Here is a 23,056-nt window from a genome sequence, read left to right as displayed (position 1 = left end):
AGTTATAGATATATAAGGATTCTTAAGCTAAAATTAAAAACTAAATTGATATTTATTGAACGTTTATTGAACATCAGACTAAATCGAATATCAAAACACAACAAAAATAACCGTTAAAGGACCAAGACAAGTTTTGAGTTCAAAACTTATTTTTATTTTGAAATGCTTTATAGATACAACAAAGATACTGACAAAACACCCTTACGTAAGAAAGCGTGAGACTGATATTTGTTAACAAATGATAGTAATGTAAAGTAAAGTAAAGTAAAGTATTTCTTTGACAAAACGACTGTTGAAAAACGAGATAAACTGATTCAATGTGTTCATAAATAATATTATCAGCAAAATAAAACAACATTTAATTGAAACCAATACCAATAAACCACATATATTTATACAATCACAAGAATATTTTTAACATAACAAACTCAGTTTATGCTCCAACTCGGTATTTGACTTTCAATTTTTTAAGATGCATTAAAAATACACATATCACATGTGTAACCATTCTAGATATTAAAACAATGGGGGAAAATGAAAATTTGCTCAAATCGTGTCTAGAGGTTCTTTAAACCACTAACATAATTTGTTCAATGGTTTCAAATACTAACATGTTTATAAACCAATACATAACGCATAAAAATCTTTCAATTGAACTCTATTTGTTTCTTAAATAAGAATAAAGTGAAAAGAAAGAAACACCATTCATTTACCTAACAATACATTTTACCTTTAATTCCATTTAATAAACTTAAAAAAAAACTGATATCGTACAACCATGTTCTTTACATAAATTAAGCTCCGTTGTGAAGACAAGGCGTCTGGTCGAACTTGACGTCCGTGACAGTTCCGAACTTTTAAATTTTCCTATCACATAACCGACAGCAATATGGCGCCCGGTAATTAAGTGTTCAGCTGTTATCAACTTTCTACCATAAAAGTTTTACTACTTCTGAATAAGATCTATCAAAATAGGAAAATAAAGCAATCTGAGATGATTAAACAAAGCCTTTATGGCTAATAAAGGTATATACCTATATCAACAGATTGTGCTTAACCTATAAACACGTAACAGTGTTATTAATGATTTTATTTTAGCGATGACAATTCTTCATCCCTTCATTGGTCGAAACGTGGTCCCCGATTACAAAAATCAGTAATCGGTTGGTCATAAAAATCAGAATGCTGGGTGTTCTATTGTCTCATATTCGTAAGAATACGATGTCTTTTTAATTTTCGATTTGATGTTGTTTCTGGGGGAGTGAAAAGGTCAGAGGATAAATTTTTAAACACGCACATGTTCAGTTTCGATGTGAACAAATTATCTTGCCACATTGGATTGGCTTGGGATTTTTATTGTATTTGTATCGTTTTATGCCTTTTAATTTACTTTTAATTATCATGTCTTTTATATCATAATACGTTTGCATATCACTTTTTACGATGCATATAGTTTTTCTATTTGTATCAATAAGACTACATTTAGGATAACATTTCATTTTCATAACCTATGACCCGTATAGAGGTATTTCATTTCTATCCAACAAACACGCATCTATAACTTTTATCCAGGCGAGCTTTACTGCTTCGGAAGTCGTCAATGCTCGTACAAATTATTGAGAATTAATCATTTTTGATATTAATTAAAACATATCGATAATTAAGTAAAATATAATTTTCTGTTCGAGTACTCTCAGTACTTTGATGAATTTCCTTATTGGCTGCTAGATTCTTCGGGCTTAGTGGCTGCTGTTAGTGGCTGCTAGCTTCAGCCTGGTATAAATATATCATAAGATATGATTAAAAAGATCGGCACAATGTCTATTGTGACAATGAACAAAAATCTCTAGAATAAAAACATATACATTTTTTTAATTGACATGAAAATCAATTTCCAAACACATAAACAAATTTGTGCACATCAGCCTACAAAATTATACACCTGTTCATCTCTTACATATTGTTCGTGTGTTATAGCTATGTAAGGATTCTTGAGCTAAAATTAAAAACTAAATTTATAGATTTATTGAACATCAGACTAAATCGAATATCAAAACACAACAAAAATAACCTTTAAAGGACCGAGACAAGTTTTGAGACCAAAACTTTTTTTTTTTGAAATGCTTTAAAGATACAACAGAGATACAGATAAAACACTCTTACGTAACAGAGCGTAAGACTGATATTTGTTAACAAATGATTATAATGTAAATTAAAGAAACAACTATTTCTTTGACAAAACGACTATTGAAAAACGAGATAATCGGATTTAATGTGTTCATAAATAATATTATCAGCAAAAGAAAGCAACATTTATTGAAACTAATACCAATAATACACATTTATGAACAATCACAAGAATATTTTTAACATAACAAACTCAATTTATGCTCTAACTCGATATTTGACTTTCAATTTTTTAAGATACATTAAAAATACACACAGAACAGGTTCAGCCATTCTAGATATTTAAACAATGGGGGAAAATGAAAATTTGCTCAAATCGTGTCTAGAGGTTCTTTAAATCACTAACATAATTTGTTCAATGGTTTCAAATACTAACATGTTTATATACCAATGCATAACGCAAAAAAAATTTTTAATTGAACTCTATTTGTTTCTTAATTAAGAATAAAACGAAAGTAAAGAAAACACCATTAATTTACCTAACAATACATTTTACGTTTAATTCCATTTAATAAACTTTAAAAAACTGATTTCGTACAAACATGTTCTTTACATAAATTAAGCTGCGTTGTGTAGTCAAGATGTCTCGTCGAACTAGACGCCCGTGACAGTTCCGAACTTTTAAATTTCCTATTACATAACCGACAGCAATATGGCGCCCGGTAATTAAGTGTTCAGCTGTTATCAACTTTCTACCATTAAAGTTTTACTACATCTGAATATCTATCTATCGGTTGGTCATAAAAAATCTAAATGTTTGTATATTTTAATGCAATTTCTCTATTTCTCTATATATACTTGAGACGTTGATAATACATGAAGATAAATCAAAGAAGGTAAGACCCTGGGGCCGAAATCGTGTAAGAAACCTGTTCAGAAGGTGCATTTTATATCAGAAAATCAAAATCTTACATCAAATCATTTAAATAACTATAACGGTGCTGATTTTTTGTAGTACTATTATTTGAGCATGGCTTATCAAGTGGTAGCTGTTATTGTCCATCATAAGGTAAAAGCTATGTGAAACTCTCGTTAGATTTCACCTAACAGATAATGAAAAGATACCTGTAGTAATGTTAAACAAACAGGGGCTGCAAACTTTTTCTATATACATGTAGGAGGTTTTCTTACGCTTTTTAAAATCATTTTTCAGATTTTGAAAATGGTATATGTCATGTATAAGCTTAAGAGTGTTCTATCAAGAGAATAGTCAGCTCCCCCGTTCTCAGTTTTTCTTTTTAAAGAAAATTTAACAGACAATATTTAGTGAGACACACTTTTAAAAAATGCGTCTATGATGGTTTATTGCATTTGATAAAGATAAAATTGTAAAGTAGAATCCCCAAGCAGATGTTTATACCATCATATTCAACCGTGTTTTCTTCAATATATGAACATAATATGCTATACGACATGTCTCCTCTAAAAAAAGTTCAACTTTACAGTTCTTGAGTTTGATTCTGGAAATGTATGATTTATCGGACAGAAAGACAAATACATTAATTCTGGGTTTTTTTTGTTTCAACCAAATGACAATGCCCTTATACATAGTTCATAAGTGTACAATGATGGTATCAATTTACTTTTTCAACATTGAAGTTCTCGTAGCTGCGAATAAATATACATCATTAACGTCAATAACTTTTTTCAAGGAATGATTGCAAAAATAATTGTTGAAATAATCGTGTATATCTGTTCGAGGATGGTATATATACAGCTAAAACATTGTACTTGCGACACGCGGTACTATAGACCTATACAATTCAAAATTATATACAATTTGAAGAGGGGGAGGGGGTGGTGAAGGGGACATCTAACCTACACAACACCTGTTACATCAAACAGATATACTTAGACTACTTAGAAACAATATTTCGATTTAATCTTTATTTAGGTAAAATGTGGCACCTGTGTAATGATGTTGATGTTGATATGTACAGAGAGGAACTGACTGAATTACTTAAATTGGCATGGCCAATGGTAAGCATACGATATGATATAAACTTTTTTTTAAAATGGATATGAAGTACAACATAAAACCATTTATTGCATTATTCCTTGTAATCTACTTGCATATTAAACATCAACGAGTGTGCATTCATTGTTTCTAGAGTTTGCAATATTTGATGAACATGCTTCCAAGACTTGTCAGTCTGGGTTTCTGTGGGCACATAGGAAAAGAAGAAGGAGATGGCGTTGCACTATCCATTAATGTACGTTTTTAAAGAAATGTATTAAATAGTATCTATAGTCTGTGGTAGGTTACCTTTTCCGTCATTTTGTTGTACGAATTTTAACTAAGACACAGACACCTTATAAAGAAGTACAATGAAAACGCTCCAAGGTTTCTTCATTGATACCTTATCTGTTTATATGCAGATAATTTAATATCAACACAAATAATTCCTTACTGAGATATTAACATCTTATCTAAATTCGGAAGAACTCGAGAGAAATTTTAAATCGGGTTACTCTCATATCTGCTGCACTGCAAAATCACCTTAGATCCCCTAAGTGACCTATTGCAATTGGTATTCGTCTGTTAAAGTAAGAGGGATGTAAATTCTGAAAATTATGACTATAACAACTATATATTACATTAGTCAATTAAATGTAACCCTCATAATTTGCCATATTTATACTCCCACTTTCTAAAGAAAGTTCGGGTATATTGTTGTTACCCTGTTCCGTCCATCCGTCTGTCACGTTTTACTTTCTCAAACTGCTCTTACATCTTATAAATCAGGAAACTGAACTCTTGGAGTTTGATTTGGGGTGTCATGTTGTTTCGTAAAAAGGTTTCAAAAATTCTCTGGTAGTCCTGGAGGTCAAATAATTGGTAAAAAAATGACGTTTTTTTTCACACAAAAAATTCTTCCTCGAACTCCTACATTTTCAACAATAGATAAATCATCTCTTGGAATATGTTTTGGGGTGTCCTATAAATGCGCAGTAAGGTTTTGGAGATTTCAGTTTTGTCCTGGGGGTCATTTGGTGGATAAAAAATGACGTTTTTATTTTACAAAAAAAAACTGGTTTCAAAAACGTCAACATTTTCTGCAGAAGCCAAATGATCTTTTAGAATATGATTGGGTGTGTCATTTTGAAGTGTGATCTGGTCTCAGAATTTTTTTTAACCGGTGGGCAACAAAAATGACGTTTTTTTTGCAAAATAGTATGATTCCCAGAACTCCTCTTACAACTTTTGGAGTAGCTACGTCATCTCTTGGAATATGATTGGGGCTGTCCTAAAGATGTATAACAAGGTTTTAAAAATTTAAATTTCATTCAGGGAGTCAAATAGTAGGAGAAAATTGAAGTTTATCACTCCCAAAAAAACCTAGATCCCAGAACTCCTCTTATGAATTAATGAATAGACACATCATATCTTGGGATATAGATGTGCAATGTGTGGATCTAGAGATGGGGTCGGGGGGTCGGGGGGGGGGGGGGTCCAGACCCCCCTCCAGAAATCAAACTTCTTTAAATCACATTATAAAATTGCCACATATGCCCCCCCCCCCCGCAACTCAAATAAATTCCCCCACCCCACCGGAAAAACTTTATGGATCTGCGCATGAATCCCTCCTTACACTGTAAACAATTGCAAATGACGGTTTCTTTTCTTAGAATAAAAAAAACCTTGCAATGCCATTTATATTTGCTTACAATAAAAAAAGACTTAAATTTACACTTTTCTTAATTGTCGAATGATCTATTAAAATCAAAATATAATTTGGGGTCTAAAAAGACTTATTAACTGGTGAGAAATGTTTTTCTTAAAAAAAATCACATTACATCTTGCATATTGACAAATAATCTATTGAGATAAGATCAGAAGTCTTATTTTCTACCTGGGAATCAATAACTTATATTCAAGTTAAAATTAACAACAATAAATAATTAAAATTAAATGTTTATCCTCGACATCCACCCCCCCCCCATCAAACCTAGTTCTAAAGATTCAGAGTTTTCTTACTTAAGATTCAGATACATCTTACATGTGTACGGTAGCAAATTATAAATCATTTCTTGATTGGTATTTTTCTCTAAATGCACATTAAGATTTTGGAAATTACTTTTTCATTTTTGAGATTATCAAAATAGTGTATGTATTCGGGTAGTAATAAAGTCTCCTAAACAAACAGGTTCATCATTAGGCTAGGAATTACACACATGGGTCAAACACTACATGTACATATGAATAAGATAAAATACTTTATTATTTCTAGCTGTAGAAAGTCAAGGTGTCTTCAAAGGGGCATACGGTATATACCATTTGATGTGCAATGACACAAAGAGCAAGAATAAATATGGCTTAGGGATGGGGATCTCAAAAGTTATAAAAAATATATCATCATTTCCTATTCCGGGTGGGGGGTGGTTTAAAAACAACACCTGGGGGTCATGTACTTAACACCATTTGAAGCATCATAATGACATTTGAAACAAGAATTGTGACATATGGTTTAGTGGGGGAATCTCAACAGTTTTCAAGATATTTGGTATTTTCCTTTTTTATTGGGGTCAGAACAATCCAATAGGGTCATGGTCTAAATTATAATTTTGACTCATCGTAATACATTAAGAAAAACAGACCCTTTCCTTCCTATCATAACTCATACAAACATGATAATAAGTCTCTACACTTACTTACATGTCATACACCAATTAAATACAAAATGTCACAGGGTCAATATGGGGTCAACTCAATAGTGTAAGTCTGAAAAATGAAAAATATAACCTTTGCAATTAAAATGACAAAAACTGTACAAATGCGATAGGGTAGGTAATGATAACAAGCTTATTCCAAATATTAAAAGACGATGATACAGTATTCTGGCAAAGGGAGATCACTTATCTAGAAAGTGAAGGTAAAACTATTGTATACTAGTGTCTCATAATATTGTATTATGCTTACCTATATTGGTCAACATCATAAAGATAATCCAATTAGAACACCATATGAATCCCTTTAGCTGATCATCACAAAAGAAACGTTTATGCATTTAAATTAGTCCTTTTCTGCATATGGAAAACACATACCGGTATGTACACCACGTGAAACCCATCTAACCGAAGAGCTGGGTAAAACTAGTACCCGCTAATGCGGCCTGCAGACCTTTGTTGTGTTCGTAACTTTAGACAAAGATCGGTTATTTGTAAGTACATGCACGTATTTTTATGGCTTTATTCCTCAAAACCTGTTGCACTATTTTTTTTATGTAAATAACTATCTAAAGCCAACATTTCAGTCTAAAGGTGGTAAAGGACACCTGCATATCGTGATGCACTCCCTATTGAAATAAAAAATAAAGTATAAATATAATATTTTCCCCAAAAATTTTTTTACTGAACAGTGAAGTGCAATGGATTAACGTTAACTACGTGTCCATAAGTAGAGAGTTCAAATCCTGGCGGGGCTTTTCTATTTTTTACTTAAGTTTCTAAAAATTTATAAACTTATTTTTGTTGTTGGCCAAATTCATGTATTGTAAAATTTTAAAATTCCGAAACATCATCATGAAAGAATTTTGATTATAACGCACTTTTATCCACTTTTAAACTTTTAAATATTGACATGCGTCTTATACCACCTTAAATCAGTAGTTATATCTTCTGTCCTGGCAGTTCTGTATTGAAAAGCATTCCGCAATATACTTACTTGTATGTCATTTATTTTGCACTGTTTACAATATTCTTTGTTGCAACTATATGTACAGGCTTTTGTTGTTATTAAAATATTATGATTTAATTTATTTATACAAGAGGAGTGTGGGTGAGGGGGATCAGAGTAATACATATAATTGTGTTGGCAGGGGGGGGGGGGGGGTCGATCCGAGGTGTATTTTCGTAATTTTACTATTACGGTAATATAAAGGAATTTTCAAGGAGTAGGAGGGTCTTGATCCCTCACTCCCACCACTTCTCTAAATCCTTGCACAAAATGATGTTGGCACAAAGAAGCAAATCTTAAGCCAGCAACCGCCGAGGGGAGGAGGCATAATTTTATTTTGTTTGTTATAATTATATACACCATACTTTCTTGACATGAAATGTTAAGATTATTGATTAATTTATTAATTCACACGCAAACAGTTTAACCCCAAATTGCACATAAAATGCTTCTCATGTGTATTATGGGATGAGATCTCATCCTCTATGAAAATTATAATTTTTTTAAATTACTGGAAATCGCATGTAGCCTTCGATCGTTTTTAGAAAACTGGTAGTTTAGGGGCAAACACTTGGTGCGGGTACTACTGTCTAATGACAGCATCTAGTTTAAAGTGTTTCCTGTAAATTATTTTTTGTGTTATCTTTTAGAAGAGTTGACATAAAATATGTTTTATTTATATTTATCTATATGCACCCACTGGCAGTATATGACGTCAGAAGTGACGCTATTTTTATAATTCAATCAAAATCAGTCAAAATTTTACATTTTTTTATTGTTTTTCGAATGGGAAATATAGAGCGACTCTTTGAACAAGAACGAACGTTTTGTCACCTATAAGTACTGGAGAGACACATCTTTAGGCAAAATATGTTGTATGTTCAAGCAATCGTTCAATGCTTTATTAAAGAAAAACTGCATGAAAACAAGCTGTTTTATTTGTTTCATCTTTGGATATTTTACTGGAAATGGACATTGATGGTAACCTAACAACAAAACTTCCTGATAAAAGCGATGACTTCATTTTTTCTATTGTCAACTTTCCTTTCTTGTGTAGCAATATACCTTCAGTCTCGTTTGAGGTCATCTTTTTGTATGTTCTATGGTCGATACAACGACCGTGTCAGCAAATACAATCTTCCACTGGGTCGCATGCTGACTGACGTTTTTTATGCTAATTGTTAGACCATAATTAATCACTTAATTGTCTACGGACTTTTCTTGGTTTTTTTTTTTTCAATTACGACAAAGATCACACGGCTGGTTTGACCGGTCAGCAGAGGATGCTCACTCCTCTTATACACCTGATCCTACCTATATCTCTTTGGAGGTCCGTGTTGCGCTGCTTTGAATTTGTGTTTCGTTTTCATGGATTGTTGAGATGGTCGACGGTTTATTATCGCATTCATTCTAATTATTATTTCATTCTAAAAATGTAAAAATGGCGAGAAAATGTAAATTTTATGATGACTTATTCTTAAATTGTGGGCACTTAAATCAAAATGAAAATTATTAAAAATCTTCAAATGTAAATCTGTACAAACAAAACAAACAAATTACAATGAAATGACGATGTTTATCAAAGAGGGCCATTTTAGGCTCAAACCATATATAATCCTTTTTTACTATAACACCCCTTGGGTCTAATTGGCCAAGTAAGCAAAATGAGTCATGTTTCAAAATTCGTTTTTACTCCAACAGTTGTTAGAAAAAAAAATGCAAGCTTATGATATCCATAAAGCTCTCTTCCGAAATTGTGAAATTCATGGCCTCTCGGGTCTGGAGTTAGGTCTTAGTGTGGGACCAGTATGGACATATAGTGAACATTTATTAAATTTTAGAAAATCTTCTACTCCACCATATTCATTTGATAAAAAAATAAATTTTCGTTATGATGTCAATGAAAACTTCCACCTCAATTTTAAAATTCATGGTCTCTGGGTCAGGGGATCACTGTTATTTGATCATATTCTGTCCCAAGATATCCTGAATTTATAGTTAGCTTAATTATTTTATTTCTATAAATACTTCAGGGTTTAAACGATGTTTATTCATTTAAAGGAAAGAATTCTAAGAATTTCCATTGGAAACGCCTCCTTTAGCCGGTCAGATTTTAATACAGAGCTTAAAATTACAAGAGGTTTATAGGCCTTGACGGTAACCTGAGTTCCAAATCCATTAGATGACCTATGAGAGGGTTTCATTTTAATAATTCTAACTTCATTTTAGAGTCTAAACCCTTATTCAAATTTGATGCTTGAAAAACATTTATTCATGAAAATGGGGAGAAGAGATGAAAGAATCTCAGATTATATATACCCTAGCTCCAAATGCCAAAAATTGTAAACTTTTGGTAAAAAGAGACCTGCAGACCTTCAATGGCTAATATTCTGTTCTGTTCTTGTATGTGTAATCTGCATACAAAACAATATTTGAAACATCAAAGTTGTTGCTTTTTTATCTTTTCATAACATGTTTGGTTAGTTTTTGGCAGGAACAAGTCATTTGAAAAAATATTCACATTTTTGTCCCCAATTGTACAAGATGGCACGACAGTCGTTCAAGCATCTCTTTTACAACATACATCATAGCATAGCATAGCATTGAAATCTCATAGCATAGCATTGAAATCTAATAGCATAGCATTGAAATCTCATACCATAGCATACAATCTCATAGAACCGCATTCGTCATATCAAACCATAGCATAGCATACAGCATTATTTTAAATCGGTTTTAAATGTTTTTATTTGAAAAAATAAATGTGCACATAATAGATTTGTGGTTAACTTTAGCTTTTTATTATTTTACTTCGAAATGTGTGAAACCCTTCTGTGTATGGAGACTTTTTTGTTCAAATCTCAGAGCATACCATAGCATACCATATCATAAAGCCCTTCATTTCAATTTCTCATAGCATAGCATACAAATCTCATAGCATATCATTAAAATCGCATACCATAGCATAGCATAAAATTGTAAAAGATATGCATGAAATGACTGTACGTTCCCATGAAGGGCCAAATATTTCCTTTATGTAATCCTTTTCCTTAAAATATATATTTTGGAAAGCATTTCCATAGGAATCGGCTACATTAACAGGTCTTAGTGATCAAATTAATTAAAATTCGAAATACCGAACAAATGCCTTATTGGAGGACTTATAGTTCAAAGAATGGATCTTTTCGTTTTGAAATCGAAGAAAAAAGGAAATCATTGAGTCTAAACAGATTTTTTTTCCAGTTTTGATATTATTCTTAAAGTATGTTTCTTTATTTAGAAAATAGTTACAATAGCTGGTTAAGAGTGATAAGAATGAGATGATTTAAGTAATATAGTTTAAAGGGAAATGTATAAAACATTAAATTAAAATTATTAATACATTAATTATTAAAATATTATAAAATATTTCTAATGAAATAGATACATTAAAGTTTGTATAATCACACACCATAAAACTTATTGCATATTCTCATCTCAAGTCGTATAACTTGGTGTAATTACCTGGTCAGTTTTAAGTCTCCCGCAAGCGCATGGAGGCTGCAATGATAGCATCTCTGTGACGTCAGCCCATTACTTTGTTAAACTGACCCACAAATATAAGTTGTATAACTGACTATTATCACAGTAAACTCTTTTTGCATTCTCCTTCTTTATTCAATCAAATAAATGCTTGACAAGCAGGCATATTTAGAAACACATTACTGTAACTTCCCCAGTTATTAACTACACTTGCGAGCTGATAAGAACTGTGCATGGGGTGTGCTGACATCACAGCCCAGATAGCATGACTACGTTGGGCCAACTTAGGCCCAACAATGTTGTTTACATCGGGCCAATGTTGGCAAACTTTGTTGGCCCAATGTTATTTTGCTCATCGGCTCTACGTTGGGCCAACGTGTAGGACCAACATTGGCCCAACTTGGTGGCCCTACGTTGGTCCAACGCATTGATCTAACTATGGCCCACCACGTTGGTCCAACACTGGCCCAACATGTTGGTCCAACATTGACCCAGCATGTTGTAATAACATTGGCCCAACATACGAAACCTCAATGGTCCACAATAGCAAACAATGTTGGACCTACGTTGGTTCAACACAAAGGCCACTGTAATTTTTTGATAAACTTCACTGACCCATTATGGTGAGCCTAGGTTGGTCCTGTGGCCCTATGTGACCTATTATTACCTGACCACCAATGCAATGTAACTCAACATTTTGTTTTTCTGGTTAAAATCAATTCACCATTTAAAATATATTTCTCAATGCTATTATAACCATAAAAACAATCAAATTAACTTGGTATGAGACAGAAAAATAATGCATATTTAAGTGGAAAAATTCTATTTTTAATCAGTTTGTTCAATTGTATGTTTTTTAAAAACAACATGTAAACAAAACCCCTATATATCTGACAGAAATTAAACAAATTTTAATTAGACAAGTATGATCGATTCATTTTCTATTACTGAATTTTTCAAAGTAGCTAGGACATTAAAAAGTTCATGTTATGAAGAATTTTATCTTGAGTGGCATCCTCTGGCTCACTCCCCGGCCTCCTGTTCCCGATTGGTTTCGTTTTGTGGTGGGGAAAAACTCTTTTTCTCTGTCCTTTTCTTTCTCCCTCCCTCCCAATCACTGGCAAATCTGAACCAGTATTTGGCAATAGAATACACATGTATTTCTGCATCGGTAGCATTGGGGCAGAGATGATTTTTCATCACTGTTTCTAAAAAAAGAGAAATAATTAAAATATATATGTTTTTTTCCTAGCCTGATTTATCAAGTCTATCTCTTTCTTTCCACCTCTCTCTATTTACATACCTTTCAATACTTCCTTTAATTTCAAGGAAGAGAAAGCAATTTTTCCCCTTTTCCGACCCGGTTGATTTTGGTAGCTAGTGGATTTTTTATCATGTGCGATAAGAGTCTCCTAACTGTTGCCTTTGTATTTTCCTCACCAATTGTTGATAATGATCTCACCTGCATAATGCAAAATACAAAAAGATGGAGAAATAACTGCACTGTATCTTTACATCATGATAATTCAAAATGTTCTTAAAACAACAGATAAGTAGCACTTTAAATCAGTTATATCAAATGCACCAGTAAATAATCATACATATATATACTTTATAGACTATATGTAAAAAAATACATTATAATGTATAATACTTACATTGTTGTTGAATGGTTTTCCTCCAGTATTCACAGTTTTCTTTGTTCTGCTCTGTTCTCTCTAACAGGCGGGAAAATGTTGTAAAGCAAGTGAATTTCTTTGTCTTTAGTTTGACCATCCTTATCTCTGGATCAAATTTCACACTTTTCTCCAGAAACTGACCAGTCTCCCGCTGATAATCTCATTGCCTTATTGCATTTGGCTGAAAGTGTGCTCTTATCTTCTACTAAGTGTCCAGTTACTGATGTAAACTTTGGGGTGAAATACAACTTCAACTTGTCTGTTTACCAAGCACTGACATTAAATATTGCATTTTTAAAAAATGTAAAAAATGAATCAACGGAATATGGGACAACTAACATTTGAACATTCAATTACAATTCATTAAATTTTGAAAACATATTCATGGGGCTAGTATTTCTCTGTCCCCAAGCTATGATACGCATAACGTACCACACTATTAGATGATGTCGTTTGGTCAACGCTAGACCAGCGCCAATGGCCCATCGGAGAATACTCAACACTTTCTTCTAGAACGATATCTGTTGATTTCCATTGAGGCAACCTCATCATTGATAGGTATAATGTCGGTTGATCTTTGTTAGGCCAACGTTGGGCCTTTGTTTAACTCCCAACTTCATATTGATAGGTATTAATATTGGTTGATCTACGTTAAGCCAACGTTGGGCCTTTGTTTAACTCCCAACTTCATATTGATAGGTATTAACATTGGTTGATCTACGTTAGGCCAGCGTTGGGCCTATGTTTAACTCCCAACGTTATATTGATGTGTATTAATATCGGTTGGTCTATGCTGGGCCAACATTGGCCCAACTAAGAATTCTCAACTTCATCTAACTATTAATTTACATCGATTTGCTTCCGTTGGGCCAACGTTGAGCCATTGTTGTACACACAACATAACGATATAGCATCACTTACAAACATATGCTTACATTGGCCCAACAAAGGCCCAACGTTGTATGCCCAACGCCAACCATCTACCAACAGTACAACCATTAGCCAACGTTGGCCCTACGTAGTCATGCTATCTGGGAGAGCATTTGGAAGTTATCGGGATGCTGCTATAAAACCCGATGATAAGGCACACCATAATTAACTCTAAGCAGTGAAGCTCGAAAAGCATCAAAATGGCAGATCGCATGACTTTGTCAAACTTAAATATTTAATCAGTGACTGTTGCTAAAATATGATCATGTGAAGAAAAATAAAATGGTTGATATCATTTATATGGTAATTATAATTGTTTTGATTCTTCTTTACCTTTGTCTGACCTTTCTCTTTAAGATGAACAGAATGTAGAAGTAACAAAGTAATTCTAAACAAAATTAGAGGAAATGGAATAGTAATGTTGCCTCTTTGAATTAGATTTATCATTAAAAAAATAACGATTTTCCATCATATTAGACCACATTGTTTTAAAGTAAAATTAAACGAGAGGTCACCACAACTCCATCCTTACAGATGTTTGATCTATTTTTGCAGATCGTGGTTGCTTTTGGCAATGTTGTGATTTCAGGACTGTCTTCGGCGGCTGATACTTTATTCTCACAGGTTAAATAGTATCTTTTTTTATAAACGAGTAAAGATCATACAATAGGAAGACTAACTAATGAATTCTAGTTATGGAAATATTCAAGGTAACAATATCGAAAACAGTTTAGAATTTATAGTAAAGGAACTGTCTGTTTTGAAGTCAGTATTGCCTTTGGCAACATTTGCTGTAAATTTCAGATTCAAGGGAGTGGTAACAGGGAAGAATTGGGTGTTGTTCTACAAAGAGGTACATCTTAACAGATTTCTTTGAAATAGGAACTTCTGATTAATGCTGATTCTTAAAGAGACAGTACAGCTGAACAACGTGGGTGTTTAACTTCAGAATTACCTAGTGTATCGTTAGGAAGGAAGAAATAACGTCAATTTTGACAGTTGAAGTACATAAAAGTCTCTTTCAAATAACTTATTAAAGTAAATATGAGATTATGGAAACTAAAAGGTCATACAAACCAAACTATATCGTTTTTATGTATCATATGGATTTTGGTTGATAGTATTTGACACGTGCAGAAATTTTTCGCACTACTACGGTCATTATGGAATACGAGTTAAAAGGGACTCCCTATGTGGAACACATCATCACTTTCTCTAGAAATTAAAATAGCTTACCAATTTAAGTTTATTTTAATATGAACAGGCATAATCCTGTCATATAGCCCTTCAAGGGGCCTCATGGCATCACTCACAAAATGAATTTAGTTTGTAGCAACTCCTGTAATAAAATTCAAAAGAAGAAAACGCTAACAAAATGATACAGCTTATTTTAAAACCTTTAAAAATCAATATCTAAAAAGTAAAAAAGACATATTTCTATCAACAATCCTGTTCAGGAGAATTTTACAAGCCCTTCATGTGTTTTGTTTACATTGAGTACGCATGCGTAATAGTATAGAATGCAGATCCCCGTAACACGTTGTGATAAATAAATTTATGGACCCTAAACAATTATTAGTTTTAATGAAACAATTAAATTGATTTAATGGAGAAAATTGTAATTTTTCAAAAGTTTTTACGTTTATGATATGAAAATACCAACCCAATCGGAAAATTTTGTCAAGTCAGTTTTTTAACAAAATGCGCCGTATTGTCTCTTTAAGATCTGGTGCTTATGCTTATGTTTGCATACTATACGTTTGCGTATATTCACATTTAACGTGACTAAAAAGTAATTACATGAAACGTCAAATGTGTAAACAAAAAGAGCATTTCAAATACAATAAAACTACAATGAAAGCTACAGAAAAAACAAATTTACCACATATTGATGGGTTTTAATACTCTCAAGCTTTGTACGTGAGACCGATAACTGAGGTGATTTCACCCGAATGATCGCCACACAAGGCTGATTGTCTTATAAATTAAACAATGTTCATAGTTGATTTGGTTGGTGTTTTTTTGGTTAATCTGTATTAAGGGTCTGAAACAATTTAAACATGCAATGAAATTCAGCTCAAATCAGACTTTAATATGAAAATGATAAACACGAGTATATTTCATTTTAAAAAGTGATACTGTTATTCAAAGGGCATAAATTGAAATATAATAAATTTCTACACAGACTTTTTTAAAAGTCACAATTCTTCTTTTTTATACATACATACAACAGAACTAAAAGGCCAAAAAACAATTTAATAATTTGTTTCCAAGTCACTGCCGAATCAATAAAAATAACTACGCATCAAACTTTTTTTCGTTATGTTTCCAGATTTTTCTTATCTTATCATTGTGGTCTGCTCTATTATGAAATCTATGTAAATTGCACCAGAATTTCTTCTGAAAGAGAAATTAAAGCCACCCTATATTCAGAGTTCACGATCGTGTAAATTAACCCTAAAAGCAATAAAAAGATATTTATCTAATTCAAAGACATTTTCTTAACCTCAATTAATCCCTGTTGTGATATTTTAAATAGCGACTGTCGTATCTTTAGAGGTTATAATTACGGATGATGCAATAACATACTGTGAATTAAAAATTACAACCGATGTTTATAACTTTTAGTGCCGATATTACAATAAGCTGGTAACTTGTAATTGGTTTATGACACTGTAAAATTAATGTTATATTTATCATTAAAGTTATTGTCTACATATGATTTCAAAATTATACAGATCCACTTATGCGATTTCACATGGGTCTTAGGGTTGGACAAACGCCTCCAAAATACATAGAATGATTTTATTTGCCATTTAGTGAACCATATTAAAAAACATTTTATCTATAAAATGTGTGAGTACATGAAAATTAAATCAAATAAATTAGATAAGTTTTAAAAAAAAAAAATGGAGTTATTTTATTGTTTATTGATTTGATTTTAATCAAATTTAAATGAAGGTTGAATCTGTAAATACACATTCATGTATAATCATTAGCGTTATCCCACTGTCAAAGAATGGAAGTCTACCTTTGTTCGCAAACTTTTCCCTATTTTGTGCGCGGGAGAACTGAGGTCTCCCTAAAATTTTGCTCTACGTTGGTCTTTGTTAAGTCTACCGCTGAAATATCTCTGTTATCATCAGAAATTGATGCTTCTATGATATTGCCAAGTAGCAGTAATAAAGGACAATTGTTTTGGTTGAAAACTTTATGATGACTAATTTACTATCCCTTGATTCCTGTCATGTTTTCCAGGCACTAAAGATCGATTACAAAACAGCCCGAATATATGCTTTATTTGATAATTTTTTTTATGGCAAATTCAAATTGTGAAGTCCTGAATTTCAGTTCCGACTTGTGTTATTACTGTAAAAAGTGGGCTGCAGAATAAAGCAAGAGAAAAAACCATTTGCCATGTTTGTTCATCTGCCAAAACTCTCTCTTTGAAAAGGAAACAGACACAGAACACAAAATGATATTTCAACATTGCCAATGTATTAGCTTTATGAATATCTGCTGATGAGTACACAAATGAATAATATAAAGATGGGTTAGTTGTAAATTTGTGTCTTTAAAAAAAGAAAGAGGAAAACTGCCTATCCCATAAATATTTAAACCTTTTAGCCCGAGAAACTTATAATTATTTTTTTTTGCCTTTAAAAATGTTATCTGTAATGTAAAATTTAAAATTATTTGTTAATTTTTGCAACGTTTCGCAAATTACAGTACGTTTTTTGCAAGTATATTGTCACATAACTAATATACGAATACATAACTCTCAAATTCAGACTTGGTATAAAACAAAAATCTCGTTTTCTGTATTGCTTGAAATATTTTTAAAGAGAAAAATGCCTGATTTAACATTTACGACAACTAATCAGTGTCAGTTTTGCATTCTATAAAATTTCATTTAAACCTACTTTAAAAACAGCACGCACCATAAGAAAGTTAGCGCTTTCCAGAGTAAGCAAAGCACTATTGTATATGCACATGTAAGAGGAATAATGTAGATCGAGCAACGCTACGTTTGTTTTTGGCAATGGAAAAGAACATGCCCTTCATGGTTGAAACTTTAAGGGACTAACATATGTAACGGGTATACATATATCAAGGCCGAGTAAAGTTTTGCGACGACAAGCTTTCAGTGATTACTTGCCTTGAGTCTGATTCTATAGCAGATATCTGTATACAGATTAAACTTAAAAGATTTTTTCTTTGAAGCCAGTAAATAAATGTGCTCTGTTCATTGTATCAATTAAATTAATGTTTGAAAGGTTAATTTTAATATCAAATCATCCGCACTTTTTTTTGATCGAATACCTTGCAATAAATCAAACACCCCGTAATAGCAGCAAGCTGAGTAGACATAATACTTGTTAAACAACCACAACCAAAATACAAAATCCATAAAATCCACTTAAGTTTTATTTTTGTGAAACAGGTCATACATGCTGATTGGTGCATGTACCTAGACATCTACGAATCACTTCTGTATATCAAAAGAATTTACCTTTAGAAAAATCAATTTCCCAGAAAAAGGCACTTTTAAAATGAAAGTTAATTTGATATTTTCTAGTGTACATATTTCTAAATTTTTCGATTTTCATTTGGTAGCATATTGCCCTTATAATTATTTAACCTTTAAAGTTGGCTAAACATCATTTTTGCAGCAAAACGTTAACAGTCTATTTCTGCATCAATTTTTGCCTAGAAATCCATCAGGACAGGCCTTCCCCTTAAAAAAGTAGGATAATTTGATAGGTTTTGATTAAATAAACAAATTACATGATTGTAAATAGGATTTTTATGGGCACCCTGCCTCGAGGTCAATATTAAAAATAAAATTTCAAAAATATTCAAAAACTTGTTTGTATTATAGTGGTTTATATTTACGACTTACACCTGTAAGCTTTGAATAGCTCAAATGGTTTAACCGCTGTCGCTTATCGAATATCTAAAGGGGTATTTTTATATCCTGGGTCCATTCCACCTGGTTTCAGGATATTTTTTAATTCATTGGTTTCTATAAACACCTTTTTATTTTTCTTTACAGGATTATGGATTTAATAACTTACTCAGATTTTCTTCCTTTAATGCACGTTTGCTCTCTAAATTGAAGACGTTTATGAAAAAGTATGTACTAAATTTAAAGCAGTCAACCGTAAGGATACGTTAGTATGAGCATGCTTTGTTTGAAGACAAGATTCATTTACTCTGTTACTCGATACAGGTGCCTTGTGTTGGGCTTTCCAGAACAACGATAGGAAATGATACATTTGTGGGAGAAGTACTGAAAGTAAATGCAGTTCGTTCTTTGCAAAGAACGTGTGCATTGGTGACATTTTATGATGTTAATAATATAATGAAAAAAGTTCATCAGTTGAATGTACAGTGAATGATGATAGTGTTCAAACGCCTCGTAAAAATCCGTCTACACCTACAAACATCATTCTTACTGCTATTTCTATTAGAAAAACTAAGACGACGTGCATTTTTTGTCGCAAAGAGTCAAAGGGTTTGCATAGAATTCCACGTTCAGCTGGTGCAAACATGTTTAGCCGGGCTCTGCTGAAATCAGAATCCTGGCTGTAGGCAGGCAAATTGCCAATGTTACTATAAATAGCACAACTTCAAAAGTAAACAAAAAACCAAACAGCGTCAAAGTAAAAGCTTCCGCTATACCAAATAGTTACACAAAGAGCCACGTTTTGTAAAAAATGTTGGTATCTTGTTTCCTTTTTTTCATTTCGAGAGAATTGTCTATCTTTTTTAGTTTTCTTATTAATAACGTGTTTAAAAAGCAAGACTCTGCATTTTGGACACATACAATGTGCAAGAATTTCCATGAACTACTTTCCTGCGCGTTGAATAAATCGGGATTGAATATATAACGCTTGTTGAAAAATTCAAGGCAGCAACTGTTGAACTTTTTCCTACCAGACAGACATATTTTTGTTTATACCGCTTACAAAATTTGGTCGCTCTCTGACGCTTTGCCGACATTATGACAAGCAAGAGAGAGAGAGAGAGAGAGAGAGAGAGAGAGAGAGAGAGAGAGAGAGAGAGAGAGATTTTCAGTCTTTACTGCACAATATGCATTAAGACACACCAAAAGAGCCCGGCTTTCAGTACTTCAGTACTTTGATTATACAGCAAGGTGTGCTAGGTGTTAGGTCCAGTGGGCATGACATTGACACATCTATACTTAACCAAAAAATCCTCAGAAGTCAATCAAAATGAAATCACAGGTTTACTCAGTAAAAAATCCGTACCAAAGAGACATTATCTGAATAAATAAGTTCAATAAAAAGAGTTGTAATAAAATTGCTTCTGATTAAATCAAATGACTGTGTTTTTCTTTTTAATACAGATCTGTTTCATAAATTTTAAATTATTATGCTCAAAACTGAATGAGATATAAGGAAAATCATCGGCATTATCATATACGGGAATGAAGTAAAATAAAACATTATTTTTTAAAGGATATTGTATTATTCTTGTTGATAGACTGAAAGAAAAATTGAGAAAAATGATAGAAATCGCATCAATTTCAATAATTGCTTATGTGTCCCTGGTTTTAAACATAGACATATAAAGCACATACATCGTATTTTAGAAAGTAAACTTAAAATAAAATTTAAAGATAATTAAGTTAAAAAAAAGTTCATCACTCATATTGCTCGGACAACATCTGTAATTTTTTTTCAATCACTATACATGATGAGAACTAGAACCTAACAGTTCACTGTGTATGTACATGTAAACAAGTGGAACGGAAACCAATACACTTTTTGTAAAAACAAAAATCAATATCAGCCCTACAGGTCAATTCTTTTCTTTTATACAAGTGATTCTTTAACACAACTGGCTCTGAAAACACCTGTCCGTGTAAAAATCCCCTGTTTTTCTTTGTCAACCCCTGTGTTTTCCCTGGCATCCCCTGTACACTCCCTGGCATCCCCTGTTCACTCCCTGTCAGCCCTTGTCAGCCACTGTACACATCCCGTGTGTGCCACCCCCTGTACGCCCCTGTCATCCCTTGAAAGCAATTGTATTTCCCTGTACATCCCCTGTGCGGTCTTTAACTACTAGGTAAAGTAAAAAAATAGTTTTTTTAAGTTATGTTTTCGAGTTTTCTTATAGATATATTTGGCAATTTGTGATACTTAAGTAAATGGAAACCAAGAAAAGTATAAATGGTTAAGACGATCTTTGTTTTTCTTTGTATTTTAAAAAGGCAATTTTATTACAAACGTGAATAATTCTGACTGAACATATCAAGATATTAGCATATACCAATTAACCGCTTAATTCATTGATTGTATTTAAACAAATTACCGTGTTTTTGTAATTTGTAAAAAAAAGAAAAAAAAAAAGAAGAAAGAATGAAAGAAAAAAATGTAAATCTCAGTTGAAGGCGGGGACTATTTCGATAGGTGTGAAAGCCTTCAAGTCATTTAGTCATCTAGCGGTCGGGAAAATAATCCCCGCCTTCACCTGAGATTTACCACCAGGTTAATCTCGGGCCTTTAAATGTTAGCATGATTATTTAGGTATCAATAAATTATTAATGTAAACACATTATTTCTACACTAAAATTACGATAACTGTGTGTCTTGTGAGTCGGCGCTGTTAAGTGCAATAAATGATTTATTATTCAAACTGTAACATATTAGAAATAGATAATTGTATAAAAAAAAATGTTGAAATTTAATAACAGATGCGGCTGTTATGGACAGTCAAAAACCGAACAGGGGATGTATGTCAAGGGTATGTACATAGAAATGCTAGTTATAGTGGCCTACAGGGGATGACAGGGGCGTACAGGGGTAATAGGGGCTTACAGTGGCACACAGGGAATGTGTACAGTGGCTAACAGTGGATTAAAGGGTGTACAGGGGCTGTGTACAGGGAAAACACAGGAGGTTACAGGGAAAGACGGGGGTTTACATACGGACAGGGGTTTTAAGAGCCAGTAGTGTAATGTATCTAGATATACACCGTAAAAAAAGATACTTTTTTAGTTGTTAATGACACTTTTTCATTAAATAGTAATCTCAAATTATGAGTACGTTATTACATGTGTGTGAATTAAAATCTTATCTGCGTTTCATACATTTTTACGTAATTTCACTTTTACTTGATTTTAAAAAAAAACTGTTTTAGGTATATTGATTATGCTTCTATGCTGTTTCCCATGTTGTGCAATACTTTTGAATGCTGGTTTAATTTGTCGATTAGTTGGACAAGATGAAGAAGTTGCAAGGTAGGACAATTCTTTCAAAAAATTACCTGTCAATATCATTATTATGATCTTTTACATAAATGATTATTACTATATCAATTTAATTTTTACTTTAGGATTGCAGGAGAATTTGCGACTATATTGATGACAGGTTTACCGGTAAGACACTCTTTTATACTAATAATTAATATATTCAGTTAGCTAACCTTAATTCCATTTATAAGAATTTTCACTTAACGACACTTGGAAGTGTTTTAGTGTTTAATGATATGTATAACGAAATATAATACATATTAAAGAAACTTCCTGATTGGAGAATAATGTGACAAGCTATTCCTTTACTTATTAAATATTTTTTGAATGAACTTCGAATGGAATGAAAACTCCTGTTCTTTCATCAAACATTTGTAGATGTTTAATGAAACCTACCTCTCTATCTACTTCCCTTAAATATACATTAACGTTACAAGGACATTAAGCAAACTTATAAAACATTAATGTATCCATAAACAATTTGGTCATATTAGAAATAAACATATAATTGGAATTGTCATATGTTCACAACAGATAAAGCATGTTATATTTTCAAAATGAAGGAAACAGAAGTGTTTCTTATACATGTATATATTAATGTGAAAATAAAAAAAAATCAAATCCAAAAAATAAGTAATGGTATCGAAAATATTTGAGAAAAAAATGATGAAAAAATAAAATAAAACTTTTTCTTTATTAAAATAAAAGATATCTGCTCCTTACATCTATCTTTGTTATAAGAAATATTCAATATTTTTTAAAATCATATTTAACTAAAAT

The 23,056-nt window shown here is 32.3% G+C and overlaps 1 protein-coding gene and 1 long non-coding RNA gene across 2 annotated transcripts in view; one reads left to right on the top strand and one right to left on the bottom strand.

Annotated features, from left to right (window-relative positions):
• The first annotated feature begins 4,086 nt into the window (after positions 1–4,086).
• The window catches only part of LOC128188203 (multidrug and toxin extrusion protein 2-like), a 30,384-nt gene continuing 11,414 nt past the window's right edge, over positions 4,087–23,056 (top strand). Inside the window, exons 1-6 of the mRNA XM_052859116.1 lie at positions 4,087–4,167; positions 4,299–4,400; positions 14,551–14,619; positions 14,800–14,848; positions 22,165–22,264; positions 22,360–22,402. Of these exons, the coding sequence (XP_052715076.1) occupies positions 4,087–4,167; positions 4,299–4,400; positions 14,551–14,619; positions 14,800–14,848; positions 22,165–22,264; positions 22,360–22,402 (444 nt within the window). The remainder of the gene's footprint in view (positions 4,168–4,298; positions 4,401–14,550; positions 14,620–14,799; positions 14,849–22,164; positions 22,265–22,359; positions 22,403–23,056) is intronic.
• LOC128188205 (uncharacterized) lies at positions 11,648–13,378 on the bottom strand. Its single transcript, XR_008244134.1, has 3 exons — positions 13,045–13,378; positions 12,690–12,848; positions 11,648–12,594 (listed from the first exon to the last, which is right to left on the bottom strand). It is a non-coding gene; the product is annotated as an uncharacterized LOC128188205 (long non-coding RNA).

The sequence above is a fragment of the Crassostrea angulata genome, chromosome 6 (assembly GCF_025612915.1).
Source record: "Crassostrea angulata isolate pt1a10 chromosome 6, ASM2561291v2, whole genome shotgun sequence".
In the NCBI taxonomy this organism is placed as follows: domain Eukaryota; kingdom Metazoa; phylum Mollusca; class Bivalvia; order Ostreida; family Ostreidae; genus Magallana; species Magallana angulata.
This window is presented reverse-complemented; position numbering and strand designations above follow the sequence as displayed.